The sequence below is a fragment of the Juglans regia genome, chromosome 2 (assembly GCF_001411555.2).
Source record: "Juglans regia cultivar Chandler chromosome 2, Walnut 2.0, whole genome shotgun sequence".
Taxonomy (NCBI): domain Eukaryota; kingdom Viridiplantae; phylum Streptophyta; class Magnoliopsida; order Fagales; family Juglandaceae; genus Juglans; species Juglans regia.
The window spans coordinates 1,834,904-1,850,115 of NC_049902.1; the positions used below are offsets into that span (position 1 = coordinate 1,834,904).

The 15,212-nt window shown below is 37.9% G+C and overlaps 2 protein-coding genes across 6 annotated transcripts; both read right to left on the reverse strand.

The window, feature by feature from the left end:
• Positions 1–527: 527 nt before the first annotated feature.
• LOC109000775 (aldehyde oxidase GLOX-like) lies at positions 528–2,605 on the reverse strand. Its single transcript, XM_018977776.2, has one exon. The coding sequence runs from the start codon at positions 2,565–2,567 to the stop codon at positions 855–857; it is 1,713 nt and encodes a 570-aa protein (XP_018833321.1). The 5' UTR covers positions 2,568–2,605; the 3' UTR covers positions 528–854.
• A 1,103-nt stretch (positions 2,606–3,708) lies between these two features.
• On the reverse strand, positions 3,709–12,533 carry LOC109000783 (E3 ubiquitin-protein ligase RGLG1-like). Of its 5 annotated transcripts, none has more exons than XM_035686340.1 (10): positions 10,543–12,332; positions 9,178–9,262; positions 8,972–9,112; positions 8,753–8,866; positions 8,569–8,666; positions 7,817–7,866; positions 7,635–7,740; positions 7,390–7,517; positions 7,143–7,278; positions 3,709–3,969 (listed from the first exon to the last, which is right to left on the reverse strand). In XM_035686340.1, exons 1-10 carry the CDS (start codon positions 10,747–10,749, stop codon positions 3,889–3,891), a joined length of 1,146 nt encoding a protein of 381 aa, XP_035542233.1. In that variant the 5' UTR covers positions 10,750–12,332; the 3' UTR covers positions 3,709–3,888. The 5 variants fall into 5 exon arrangements, with proteins under 5 accessions (XP_035542233.1, XP_035542242.1, XP_035542239.1 ...); XM_035686349.1 differs by lacking the exon at positions 3,709–3,969 and adding an exon at positions 12,463–12,533 and having other exon boundaries at positions 6,960–7,278; positions 10,543–10,729; XM_035686346.1 differs by lacking the exon at positions 3,709–3,969 and having other exon boundaries at positions 6,960–7,278; positions 10,543–10,729; positions 11,846–12,332.
• Positions 12,534–15,212: the final 2,679 nt, after the last annotated feature.

Sequence of the window (15,212 nt, forward strand, 5' to 3'; positions counted from 1 at the left end):
GAATGAAAATTTTGTAAATAATAATAAAATTGTTTGTGAATAGTAGTGAAAGTGAAATTATTTGTGAATAATAATAAAATTGTTTGAGTTAAGATGTTTTGGCTTTGGAAAATAAGAGAAAAAAATGAATAAAAATATTAATATAAAGTTAAAATATTGTTATAATATAGTTTTTTAATATTATTTTTGTTTTGAAATTTGAAAAAGTTATAATTTTTCTATGTTTTGTTTGGATGTTTGGGAAAATTGTAATGAGCAGTTAATGATTAGATGAAAAAGTTAAAAATTTAAATTTGAAAAGTGTTTGGATTTGAATGATCATCTTTGGAAAGAAAATTATGAAAAATCTTGAGATGGGATGATTTATGTTCCCAAACAAGTCCTAAATCTTTTTCATTACAAACTAGTATTATTACATGCAAGTCGATGCGAAACACTTATCGTAAGACTTGATAAAATTTTAAAAAGGTATAGATAGGATTTTAGGTTAGCTAGTATGGAAGGCTTAACATGATTAGCGGTTTGTTGAGTCAAATAAAAAGCGTTACGAATAGATATTTAGTTTGAGTACAAGTGGAAATAAATTCTTTTGGAAGGAAAACTTGAGTGAAATAAAAGCACAAAACAATCCGCTCGATCCATATATGCGCGCATGGTAGCATTGCTAATTAATTAGGGTAAAAAATCATACTAGCTAGTAGCATTTTTTGGTTGGGGGTAATTTATAATGCTATGCCCAATTAATGTGATCTTTTGTCATAACATCAATTAATGTAAGTTTGATTATCACGAATCATTCTCCATTCCTACTCTTCTAGCTGGGGAGGGTTAGGGATCTCAAACTGATCTTAATTTTAAGTGTCTGTAAACCTCACCCATTGAGATATACTAGGAATTCCTCCATTCACTACAGTGAGCATGAAATAACCAGGGGGTGCAACATTTGAAGATGGAGGTGCCTGCACAATCGCATCCATCCTTCCATCTTTAGCCCTCTCCATGCTCCTACACTTCAGCTTTAGCATCCTCTGGTTCATTGAGATGGAATGTGTTGTGACGGGTGGTGCATAAACATTGAACTCCACTCCATTGCTTGGCTTCGTTCCCAATGAAAACCCAACTCTAAACTCTCTGCCATATTTAACACCATCCTCACCGTGATCTCCATAGTGTATTGTCACGTTGATCGGCCTGTTATTATGATATTCCCGGCCCATGTATTGGGGAACAAATGCTTGTAACCTAAGCTCAGTTGGGTAGGCCACGTTTCTGGAAGCGTACCTGTTGTTAGGGTTACTTCCAGCAACTAAGATTCTTCCATCAGGTAAAACAATGGCGGTTGAGTGATACATTCTGGCTATTTTGGTCGACTTTAGGACTGAGAATCTTCTGCCTAGTCTTGAGTTTGGTTTGTAGAGGTAAGGTTGGAGAGAAGCATTCCTTGCATTGTTGGATCCACCGCAACCACTCTGTGCTCCATTGATGATCAGGATATCTCCAGTGGGGAGGATCAGCATGTCGTTTAGAAGACGGGGTCCAGGCATATTTTCCATGTTCCACTTGTGTTTGTTCCCTGTGATCACCATTCTTCCACAAGAGCTCAGCCCTTTCAAGTATCTTCCTTCACCAGCTGCTTTATAAGCTCCTGAAGCTGCACCTCCACACACCATTACTTCCACCTTCTGGAAACCGTCTCTGTGGTCTAATGGAAGAATCACCGAGGACCCGGAGCTCGGGTAGTTCCTCGACCCTGCCCCGGGAATCTGAGGGAAGGTCTTGACCACTCTATTTCTTCTAAGATTGAAAAGGATAGAATCCCGGTTTGCAAAAATGAACAGATTGCCATCAGAAGAGAGGTGAAGGAAGGGATAGAGGTTGTTCCCACCTGTACTATCAGGATCATAAGTCTGGTGCAAGAAAGGAAGATCAAAAGCTCCTTCTCCATCTGACCTTTTTGGTACAAATTCATATGTAAAGACTCTTGTTCCACCCAAGACAATGACCCTGTCATGCCCAGGGAGTCTCTGATTCGAAGCATACCAGCGCTCATTGGATAATCTTCTCCTCGATTCTTTCCAATCACATTTCCTATCCTGGCATGGCCTAAAGTATCGGATACTTCGAGAACCATGACCAAATCCACCTGTTTGTAGGAGTGTTCCATTGCTCAAGAAAGAACCAGAAGAGCCCCAGGGATCAGTGTAAAGCGTTAGAGGACTAATTTTGTTCTGGAAAATATCGTACTCGACAGTGTGAGCATAGCATGAGGAATCTTGAAAATCATTCTTGGATCGAGTGCACCTTCTCCCGTTGTAACGATGCCGGAGACGGTACCCAGTCGGGCCTGATCCTGTTTGATCAAACATCAAGACAGTGTTCTGGTGTGTCAATGCCATGTGCATTGCCACCACTCCGGTGTTGTTTAGGAGGAGCTGCCATTGGCCCTGGCCCCTTCCTGGGGACCCTATAGCCGCAGCACTAAATCCAACATCAGGGATCCATAACAAAAACGCTGCAATAAGCAAAGATTTGAAAGAAAGAGAGTACTGGTGTTTTTGGTCAGCCATTAGATGGCGATCGATGGGGAATGTGAGAGAGATCACTTTGTTCAACGACGAATGTTGGGGAACAATGCTCTTTTATATACATATATACGAGCTGTGTGTTTTGGGTGAAGCCATTTAAATAAGAAATAGGTGAGAGCCCAAATCCACCAAGGCAGTCATGCACTTAGAGACATGAGTCTTCTTTACTCCAGACAGCCTCTTCGTGCTAAAACATTGTGCATTTTTTAAGCAGATCAATCTTGCTGTGATACCGCGGAGAATCTTGCTGTGATAGAAACAGTGGAGGTTTGTTTTAGTAGTGATGGGTTTTTGTGGAATTCAGCCTATTCGGCACTCATGCTATGAATACGAAAAACCAATATTGTAATATTAATAATTCTTGAGTTTTAGCAATTGAATATTTGGATTATGGAATGGATTCACCAAACAGCTTCTCCCTCCCCATGGGTGCAGATCATGGTTTTTACCTAAGAAAGGGGAAAATACTCAAATTTCATTAAGAAAAAGCTTAATTTGTTGATGGATACATCAAGAAAAAAGCTCAAAACCAAGGTGCCATAAAAGACCAATGCTTAAAACTGGACAAGGCAAAACACATTAGACTCTCAACCGCAAAATTGAAATGACTCAATATTATAAGATGCCATCGGCAAAATTGAAAACATGTAATGCAGGCTGTGAAGTGATTAACACCACCTAATTGGGCTGCTCAGGTCTCAACAAACCTCAAGATGCAAGCCAGAAACTGAACTCCTACCGAGTGAAAATTACAAATACTTTTTGTTTGTATAGGGGCCATCAACCACAACTCACACCGTCTACTAAAGTTGGGGGCAAAGTAGAATATTAACACCAACTTCAATGAAGTCAGAGGAACCCAGGCATCGAATGGAGATGCCATGCATAGAAAACAGGGTAGGGATAGGGCTACTACCCATCTCTTACCCAAATGCATTTCAAGTTTTTTTATTTTTTTTATCATTTTCTTATAAATATTTTTTTAGCATCCTTAATTATTAAGAAAAAATTAAAAAAATATATAATTTTATTAATACTCACTTCCTTAATTATTAAGTAAAATAAAAAAAATTAAAAAAAAATCAAATACAAAAAGAATAGTAGATGGATAGTAGTAGGGTAACCCTATCATTATTCTAGAAAACACACCAGGAATCAACAAAACAGGAGAAGTGTGCTAGGAAAAAAATCTGATAGAGTGTTCAAAGCTAAATACAGCATCCAACTCGTAACCAAAAGTATAGGCAAATTTAATAGTGCTGAAGTTTTAAGGTGGCCAGAAAGTTCTCCTGAACGACAGATGTTAAGAGAGCATGAATCGGGTCCTGATAGCACGGCGGCAAAAGGGGCATAACCCAAGACGTACTCCACAGTCACGGCATGTCTGCAAATTAAAAGGACATAGGTCAGCTATGGAATATTAACTAATTAAGCTCCAAAAAAGATCCAAGCAAAATGCCCAACTGCATTACCTGATGTCCACAACCAAAGACCATGTCCTCTGGATTGGCATAGCAAATGGTAACGAAAAACGAGAAGTTTAAAATCCCAAGACTGACTTGAGATCAAGGATTTAAAATATTATGCTTAGCGTAACATCTCGTATTTTTAGTCTATTTTTTTTTAACTAAAAGATTATTTATTATTAATTTAAAATTTATTCTCTTATTTTAAAATTGTTGGATTTTTAGTTGTATTATTTTTATGATTTTATTTTTGTGAAAATTATTTTTGAAGTGCTTTCTCTAAATTAATTATTTTTATACGTTTAAATTTCTTCTCAAATTAAATTAACTTGTTGTTGGGTTTAATTAATTATTTTCATGTTAATCACTGTGTTTGAAATATTTTATTTCACTAGCTGTTTTAAAATCGTTTCAGTTGGATCATTTTCGTGACCCAAATTATAAAGATTGGACCTCATTTCTTTTTTCTCTATTTTTCTTTTCCTTTTCTTTTTCTTTTCTTCTTTTCCTTTTTTTTCTCTTTTTTTTTTTTTCTTCTTCTTTCTTTCTTCTCCCTCCCGCGCCTCTCTCTCTTTCTCTCTCTCCCGTGCGTCCGCCGTTTGCCCTCGACCCGCCGCCGTGCGCCTGCGGTGGTCGACACCGCCCGGCTTCCCAGCACCCCCACCCACCGGCGACCTCCCCCTCCGATTTCCAGCCCCAGCTGCGCCGCCGTTAGCCTCCACGCACCACACGAAGCCGCGGTATTCCTTGCGCCGCCATCGCGCCACCTCCGACCACCATCTTCTCACCACATCATCCTCGACCTTCTAGCAACCCAATAGACCCAACCCCACCTCCGATCTGTCACCGGTGAAGCCCCACCATCAACATTTCCGTTTTGGGTGTTTTTGCACTTCAACCGCCTATTGCGCCGCCACCCACGGCCAACCACCACCACCATTAGCTTTACCGACATCCCTAAGCCCTACCCTATCAATCTCGGGTCTTCGTTTGCACCCGTTCAAAAGTGGATTTTTGAGACCCACGGCCACAGTGCATTCGGCACTGTTTTGTTGCTGCGTTGCCGCTTCTAGCACCTCCGTGATCTTTCAAAAATTATATTATAGCATTGTAAGTATTTTTTCCAAAGTACTTTTGAGATTTAAATGTATTTCTGCTCTAATTCTTATTTACTGTGTTTTTGTTGGTTTTGCCGGACCGAGTCCGAGGGGTAAGAGGGGGTCGTTTGGATTGGTGGTTGAGAAATTATTTTAGAAGGGAATTTAATTTTCTTTGTCTAGTACAGTTTAATTTTTGGAGGTATTATTAGTTTATATTTTCTGTTATGGAGTTGTGAATGGGAAGAAGTGTGCTTTGTGTAGTATTGTTGGTTAAATTGTTAGTAATTGTTTGGGACTGCGAACTGTTGAAATAAGTGTGAGTTATTGGAATTTGAATTGGCATTGGTCCTGATGCTTGTATTGGACAATACTGAGATTGGTATAGAATATTTTGGGTCGAAGTGTGGGCTGTCCAGATTGTTATTTGGTTGATTGAGTTGGATTAAACTTGCTGAATTATGGTCTAGAAATTGGGTCTTAAGTTGTCTAAGACCAATTTTGTGTTGGACTTTAATATTTAGTTTATATTATTTTTATGAATAGGTGACGAGACGGATAGAGACCGTATTCAAGTCATAGTTAATGCGCTGCAAGAGTCAGGTAAGCGGGGTTCCTATGCTAGACCTTACACGAATTATTTGAGATTGAGGTTGATTTTCTAAAAACTTTGCATATTTTTGTGGTGAAAAGAGAACTTGGGAAAAACAAAACCAACCTCGGTCGTTTATTTGCATACTCATGAAATCTGTACGAAAAAGAGAAAAATATGTTCTGACATGCATTGTGTAGACATGAGCTAAATTTTGTCATGTGGTTTCTGAAATCTGGAAAAAGAGCGATATTGAGAATATGAAAAGTTGTGCATTTATTTAGAAAGATGTTCTGACTTTTGTGTCCAGCGTGTGTAAACTGTCTGATTCTGTTTTGGTACTATGTTTTTTTTTATATAACATTTGAAAACCTTTGGCATGGTGTACTGGTTTTCGTATCTGACTCTGTCTCTGCTTTGCTCTGCTCTGCTCTATGCTCTGCTCTGTTTGGGTTGGTACCAACTTCTCTGTCTCTGAGTGCACCCACTTTGGAAACATAGTGGTTTTATTGTGGTCTTTCCTGTGTGCACACTCGGGGCTCCGAGAAGAATAAAGGAAAGATTTCACCTCTGTCTCTGCCTGGTTTGGCCACCGGGGTTAGCACAACCCTACCACGGGAGTGAAACATGGTCTCTGCTCTGTTTGATGTTCTGTTTTGATATGATGATGATACTCAGTTTATGTTATGCCAAACTATTATGGGTTGTACGTGTCTTAAAACCATCGTTCTGTTACTTTTGAAAATATGTTCTGTTCTGCATGATAATTCTGAAAAATATTTTGTTCTGCATGCTATACTTTGTAAATGCTCATGTTTGCACACTAGCATATGATTTCTGCTTACTGAGTTGTTGATAACTCACCCCCTATCATTATAATATTTTTCAGATGATGTGGAGAGTCCAAATGAGGACCTGGATTAGATTGATGTTTGTGTTTAAGCTGAGGAGATGTCGGTAGAAGGACTTCTGGTGTTCCTAGTTTTAATCTCTTTGAGTTTTAGTAATATCTTGGGTTTCAGTGAGATTTATGAAATTATTGGTTGGGTTGTCATGACTACCTGGAGGTTATGGACCCATTTGATTTATTATTATTGCATTAAAGATTTTGTGGAGTTTGTAATGAGATTATTGAGAAGATTTGAGATTGATTTCATTTATGAAGTTTCTTGGAGATTATTCTTCGAATGTGTTGGGAGACATGATTATGAGTGACAAGTAGTAATTCTCCAAGCCACCCGGGTTTGGGGCGTTACACTTAGTGACATTGCCATCACTATTTCAAGACCCCAGAATCACTTGCATCGTGACATGATTATCAGAGGCAGATGGCCAATTCCAGAAGTAGGGTGTGCATTACACAATTAACAAAAGTATAACATGGGAGGGCAAAGCCACCAACCGTATGATCTACATTGGAAGAGGGTGCACTCAGAATCAAGTTTCTCCAAATTGAAGATTCTTGGGTGCCGAAAGAAGCTGTAGTATGCATAGGTGGGGGAAGAGGGGCCCTGTGAATAGCCATCCCTCTACTAACACTGGTTGGACAGTTGCAAATAAGCATATCATCAAATTGAAAATGATTTCTGTCAATAGTTGCAATAGAAAAATTATGAAGACCCTAAAATAGAGAAGTCATGTATTTTTACCCCAATAAATTAAGCTCTATGATTTTTTTATACTGAGATGGTAGTTTAATCAAGCCTGCAAGAGAAAATTCTGCTTCTTTTTGGGGTTGGTCCATATTCTTTGACATTATCTCTGTAAAATTCACAAACTACAAAAGCCAAAACAATGCACTACTTGTCAATCAAACATTGACCAAAAATATAAAGAAAATGATACGACCTTTAAATAGAGCAAAATAATATCCAAAAGTGTCGGGAGTACTTGCCTGGAAATTATCAAAGCCGCGAACAGGGATGCTATCAATGAATTCTCTCATGCTATCCCATGGCCCATCTCCAACCCCAACTAGAATAATTGACAAAGGATACTCACTGCAAGTTGTAAAGCACATTAAATAAGTGGCTTGAAGCAGAGTGTATGATCATAAACAGGCGATCAAGGCATTACCTCTCTTTTACTATTGCATCAAAAGTTTTCCCCAAGTGTAGTGTGTCTGCCTGCAAAACTTTCCAATCAAAAACTGGAGATTTTGAAGCTGCAAGTAATACAACACTAATATGGACCTTTCTGTGTTAGCTCTAACTTCCTCTAAGACAAAAGATATTGATCCATTGATATGTTATTCGACCAAGGATTCTGCTTCAACTGCTAATCCTTTCATCAATGAAGGAATTCGATGGTAACTACTACTGGAGCCATAGGGCATCTGCAGCATATATGTATGAGTGGAGAATCTTTTTTATTTTTATTTCTTTGATAAGTAAATGGGTGGAGAATCTGTATGATTAGCCCTCAACAAAGATATCTGCAATTCTTGGTGCCCAAGGACCTAACTCTCCCAATTTTATACAGATTGAGTTATTCACAATACAACGCAAACTTAACAATCTCTTTAAGTATGGAATTCATGCCATAATTATGCTGTTTAATACAGAGGTTTTTTCTAATGGATACACTCATATTGACAATTTGTAGATGTTTGTTTCTGAAGTTCTTTGGGCCAGATGTCGGTAAGTACTGAAACATATCAGAATTAAAAGAAAACTTCTTAATTTCTTGAAATATAGCCCTTTCACTATTTAAAACCAAAACCTAGGAGGTACAGATAATTACAGAATAATTTTGGTTTTGTAAATTGTGCGCAGGTAGATCAGGATTCTTGTAAATAGGTGACGAAGTAAAGACCAGAGACAAAGTACCTTTCCATCAGCTATTATCAGTAACACATGATACTGGCCACCACTTTTCTCAATGACAGTGATGGCCATTTCAATGACAGGGGCAAACGATGTTGGCCCTGTCCAGGAAAGGGATACAAAGTACCATAAGCAAAGGAAGAAGAACAGAGAAAGGAACAGAGAAAATAATAACAGAGATTCAAACCAGCAAGCTGTACATAAGGTACCAATTCTCTATATCGTCCCAATACTTCTTCATATCCATTACATAACTTCTCATCTGGATAGAAACTGAAAACTTCTTGGTAACGTGCTGTTGCTGTCAATGGAATTGCATATAACCTTAGCTATCTACAGGACGAATTTCAGACAAAAAAAGAAAAAGAATGAAAGAAAGAATGTAACACCAATACAGAAGAAATACCATCCCCAAATCCAAAACAGCGAATCAAGTTGTTCTCATTAAAGGAAGCCAATGCTTTTCCAATAATAGACATCGCCTGTTCATAGGGATTTTGTTCATCTCCAATATGATGCAAACTTCTCCGGTAGAAGGACTCAGTGCCTAATACAAAAGCAAGCATATTGCACTCAACTTTGTAAGAAAGTATATACAATATGAGACCATACCTGTCCACTCATTGCTCTTTGTGAAGTCAATACCAACAATAAGATTGGAAGACTCCAGGCCAGCATGTGCCAATGCTTCAAGAACCTGAGGTCAGTAGGGTATCTCAGAATGTCATAGGATTACAGTAATTAAGATCAACATTACATCACACCCAGTCATAGGCATCACTGAGAACAGTTATCTGAAAATCCATATTTTCTTCAAAGATAGAGATACCAAAATCAGCTACATATAGACAATTGTAACACGCCAGTTGCATTTCCAATTAGAGCATACACCAGGACTTGAAAATGAATTGAGACGCAATAAGAATAAAGTAAATGCCTTTTTCTTCCTCTCAGTGAACTGAGGTGCTTAACAAGGTATTTCATACACAGAGAAACAGATGCATGTCTGTGTGCGTTTATAACATAACAAACAGGAAAAGTGAATTTATACAATACATTATCCCATGTTCCTGCCTGTGGTTGATCTTGACCAGAACATGTCAAACACCACCACAGCTCCTCCAGAAGATCACTCATAACACAGATCAGATTTTTAGCACTCATCTAACAACAGAATGCAGAGTCAAATGCCTCACAAAGGTACTATCTCATGTCTTGCCATCAACAGAAAGACACCAACTAATCACTTAGCACAGAGGCATACGAGTCTTATTAGAATGCCAGGTACATTTTGGTATAGATCTTATAATGTCATGTTGTGATAGATAGGAAATAACATCAGTTCGGTAAGATTAAGCATTTCCCACTTAACACACTCCCAACTCATTAACATATGCCATGGCAGTATAGTATTGAGCATTTCACACTTAACACACTCCAACTCATCAAAGTATGCCATGGTAATGTTGTCTGGACTATAATATGTTTAAGTGTCTCAAATATTATTACGGTGTAGACAACATTGAACATCTTTTAACTAAAAAGCGGAAAGCCCAACAAGGTCAAATCTCCAACCACTTCAAAATGCAAGCCACGGTGTTTTTCAGGCTGAGGCCAGCATTGAAGGTTGAAGCCGTTTCCAAAAGCAAGCAAAGACATTAAAGACCTAAATGATGCTTAGGTGTTTGGAAATCCATCTCTATTTTATTTAGCTGTACAAGTCTATATACAATAGTTACAGGGATGAGTTTTCTATACATCGGTATTCTATATTTGAAACCCGAAAGAATAAAGATAACTACGTAGTAGCATTACCGTCATCTCCTGGTTTGATCTTGATTCAAATTTTAAACTATTTAATTTCCTTGGTTTCAATAGATTACGTATCTTCAGTAGACTTCAACAGAGACTGGCTACATCTTGTCATTCTCCAATTACACCAGTTCATTCACTTAGAAACCGAAAATACTGCATTACCTCTTCCAGCCTGTTATGACGGACAGCTATGTTTGAATCCTCCACATATAACCTCCTTGGCTCGGAGGCCCCACTAGAAACATATATTGGAGGTGCAGAGGCAAAATGCTGCCTTGGCTCAAAGTCCTGGCTTGGTGAAACAGCTGTAACATGCCGTGAACAACAGGCCCCACCCATCAGCTCTATCCTGCAGATAACATAGAGCATTTGAAGCAAATTTAGAATTCTTTTTGGCGAAACTCGACGCCCATTAATACCACTTGATTAAAAGAAAGAAAAAACCTAAATGTAGGTTTGCTCATTTGGGGAACAAATGGGGTTAAATGAAAAATGTTCCTAGTATCAAACCATTTCAAAATTATGTCATGTACTTTTTTTGAAGAGGAAGACCAATTCAATTAGCATTCTGTAAGACCCGAAAAGAAATTATATCGTAGAGTACACCTTCTAACATAGAGAGCTGAAACTGAAGGCAATTTTTATTCCCTAAAATAAGAAATGTACTCCTTGATGCGAACCCAATAATTCGTGGTTTTCTATGTCTTCTGTTCTTTGGTCTCAATCCCAAAGTTCAAACTACAATCTACAATCCAAAAGTACACAACATTCTAAAGTTTCCCACTTTCGTTCAGAAAAATCATATGTAGCTCAGAAACTTCTGTAGCTAAAGAGAGAATAACAGAACCCCAATATTCTCCCAAATCCAACACTATCTGTGAAGAAAAAGAGCGTGGAGAGAGAATCACACACGCTGACACTGGTGTTTGAGTGATTCGGCGGCCCGAAATAAAAAGGGTCCAAACAAGAATGTTCAACCGGATGGAGGTACCGGACCGAAACGAAGATGATCCGGGAAGATAACTGACGTATCGGCTGCCTAAATTATTAGAGATGCGCAGAGAGAGAGCGAGCGAGCGAGCGAGAGAGAGAATAGCCATGGATATTCTAGGTACCTAGTAAACTTGGATAAGGGGAGTACTATCTCCATCCATGACCCAACAGGATCATACCAGGAATGCTCTGTTGCAAAACAGAGGCATACCAGAAACAAGAAAAAGGGATTAACAAAAATAATGGAAGCCTGTGGTGGAAGAAATGAAAAACAAAAGGGCCGTCGAGCACCATCTTCGATGGATCGGGCATATATAGTCGCTTAGAGGAGGAAGAGAAGCTGCAGGTTAATGCACTATTGATGACAGCTCTGATGGCCGCCGCTTAACAGGTGCCTTCCGTGTTTAACTCGGAAACAACCTTGTTTCATGCACACAGTAGCAAATACGGCAGCTGAACTTCAGTGTCTTACATCTCTCGTCAGCGAGCTCTGCTTCCCAGTTACCTCTGCCCCTATACTTTGGTGCGGCAATATCGTAAGCAAGCGCTGCCTCACCATACATATCGAAATCGACTTCCATTTGGTTTGGGACTGGGTTGCTCAAGCCGCTCAACAAAAGCATCCGTCAAATTTTTATCCAGCAAATACCAAATTTCGGACATTCTCACAAATTTTTACTGCCGCTAATTTAAAGGCCGACGGGGAGTATTGATGATCAGTCATCTCATGAGTCTTCGGCAAAAAACCCAAGTTACAGATCAGATAAAGAGATATCACTCATTACTCTGAAGTTTTCAAGTGATGAAGGAAACACACTAGAGTTCCAATTTGTGGCGGTCACGGAACACGCACGTATATATATACCTAATACGGACTAGTGTTACAGAACACAGAATGCAGGATTGTCTACTGAGTACTGCTACATAATACAGAATACAGAGAAAAATAGGGGAAAGAAAATAGCCATCTGTCTTAAAAGGTTATAATTTAAGAGTAGAAATGGTGGTCATGCATGCAATCAATCCACTAAATAAGAAACTACACAAATTTAGACAACCAAAAACAACATCGCATGCAAATCTGACCACCTGATTTTAGGGAAACGTAACTGCCTTTTGGAGCTTCCTGCGCTGTCCCAAATGTCCCGCAAAAACGATGATCCTGGGTGACAAATTGCGATAGAATGTGTTGCTTGAACTTGAATTATATATATTATAAATTATATCATTTTCTACGGCAAAGCCGAAGCTGGACGCTACTACATCACTACTACTCATACGTGGACTTTTTTATCCGCCAAAGCCGAACTACTGGCGGAACTACTTATACGTGGACTTTTTTATCCGCCAAAGCCGAACTGGACGCTACTACTCTTACGTGGACGTTTTTACACTTACGTGGACTTGTTTCTCCGCCAAAGCCGAAGCTTGACGCACGCTACTACTCTTACGTGGACTTTTTTACTCTTACGTGGACTTTTTCTCCGCCAAAGCCGAAAGCTTCTCTTACGTGTACGTCTTTTTCATTTTCTCCACCGAAGTTGAACGCTACTCTCTCTATTCTCGTTAAAAATTATTATTAAAAATATTCATTTTATACATATAATATAATATTATCTAAACAACATATCTTTCTAAGTGAGTATTGAGAATAATTAACTAAAAATAATTATACAGTGAGTGTAAAATATGTACTACTATAATAACTTCTCTCTAACATTACTCATTCTCGTTATCTCTTCTACCATCCATGATGTGATGTCTGCTGCTTTCTGTCAGAAAACAGGAATTTTAATAAAGAAATAGATTTTTACACCGGGACTGACCTAAGTGATTTCATCATGAATAATGCCTGAGCCATGGCCGGTAGCTTTCCGTTAGTTTTAACATGTCTTTTTTTGTGTTTTTTTTTAATTTTTTTATATAGATTTTTTTTCTAATTTTAAATATTTTAAAAAAATAAAAAAAAAATTATAATATTATTAAAAAATACTTTATTAATCATCAAGTAAAATAAAAAAATTATATTTTTTAATAATTTTTTTATTTTATGATTAAGAAAGTATTTTTTTTATAATGTTCTAATTTTTTTTTAAAATATTTAAAAATATTAAAATAATTTTATAAAAAATAACTAAAAAAAATACACGAGAAAATACATACTAGAGCCTGTAACAGCTCCCAGCAAGAGCTACCAGCGATGGCTCTAACTGTACTCTTCTATTATTATATAGAAGATTTTGCTCACTCAATTTATTTTTATTTTATCATCTCATTTATTTTAATTTTGCTTTATTTTTTTATTTAATAATTAAAAAATAATTATTAATGTATTTAATATTTTTTTATATTTTTTAAAAATATTTTTAAATAAATTAAAAATTAATTAATTAATTAATTTGACCTGACGGTTATATGGAGCGGTTCTCTTATATAGAAACAAAAATTGGACTGACATCTGCAGCCTTCTCTTTTTCAATGGATATCAGCTTCTTTATTTTCAGCTGTCCAATAGTATAGTCCACACTTCGTATTCAGTCAGAGGCAAACAAGAAATAACAAGCTTCGTGAAGATCAAGTACTCGATCCCTACTAGAAAACAAGAAATAGTCTCTGTTTCAGCTTCTATATGTTTTGACAGTCACTTGAAATGTAAATTAAAAAAAAAAACAAGAACAAAAGACGAAAGAAGATACCTATTGAGTAGGGCTGTACAAAAAACCCATTGAACCGATTAGCCCGTTCGACCCGAACCGATCCGTCCGATAAAAGACAGTTTTGCTTCAATGTCGGGTTGAACCCGATAAATAACGGGCAAACCGACTCTTAACATTCTTAAAACACTTCAAGTGTTCAGACTAATCAAACCCTAGCAGCCAACTTCTCTTTCTTGCTCTAAAGACTATTGTGCATAAAGGAAACCTACCTTCCCCTTCGTTTATTTACATAGCTTTCAGATTTGCTTACCTACCTTCCCCAACTCAGGCGACTGTTACCTCTTCTTCAAAAGGCTTCAAAATAAAAGCACCATTATCTAGCTCTCACTCTGTCTCGCATGCTATGACCATCGCAAGTGTAGCCACGACCCACACCAGGAATCTCGTGAAGCTCAACCTCTCTCTCTTTTGCAGGGAATTCAACAACCTGTTAATTGTTCGTTCTGTGACACCGAATTTTTTTTAGGGTTATTTTATTTTATTTTCTGTTCTTTCGGGCAGAAATGGACGCTTGCCTGTCGTCTCACGATTTCTTTGGGATTCGACCAGTAGTTGACTTCGTTTAGACTTCATTACCAGGTGGTTTTTTTCCTATCGACCTTGATTCTGATGATTTTAGAAAACTCCTGGTCATATTTTGATGGGTTTTGTTTTGTTTTTGTTTTTTTAATTGAGTTTGGCAGTTCCATGATATTTCGAGGCAATTCGAGCTCAAGAGGTCCTGGCATGGTGTTTTTGATGGATTAAGAAATAAAGGGTGGCTTTGTTGGGGTTTTGTTTTCTGGCTTTGTAGTTATTGGAATCCATTGCTATGGGAAAGTAAGGTTATTGTTTTGATTGAATTTGAAGCTTGGCAGTTGATTTAAAAAGAGTTTTGCAATAAAGTTTTGGTTCTAAGTATTTGAGAAACTTTAGTTTTTCATTTTGCTTCTAGGGGATTTCTGGAATCTGGGGTTTGAGGGCCTAACGAAAGTTGTGACTGAGAAATTGGGAAAGTAAGAGGATGATTTTGGAGGTTCGAATTCGCTGTAGCGTGAATGTTATGAGTCATTTTAGACCAAACCCGACCTGCATATTACGGGTCAGGTCGGGTCCAAAACCAATACGGGTTGGACGGGTTGT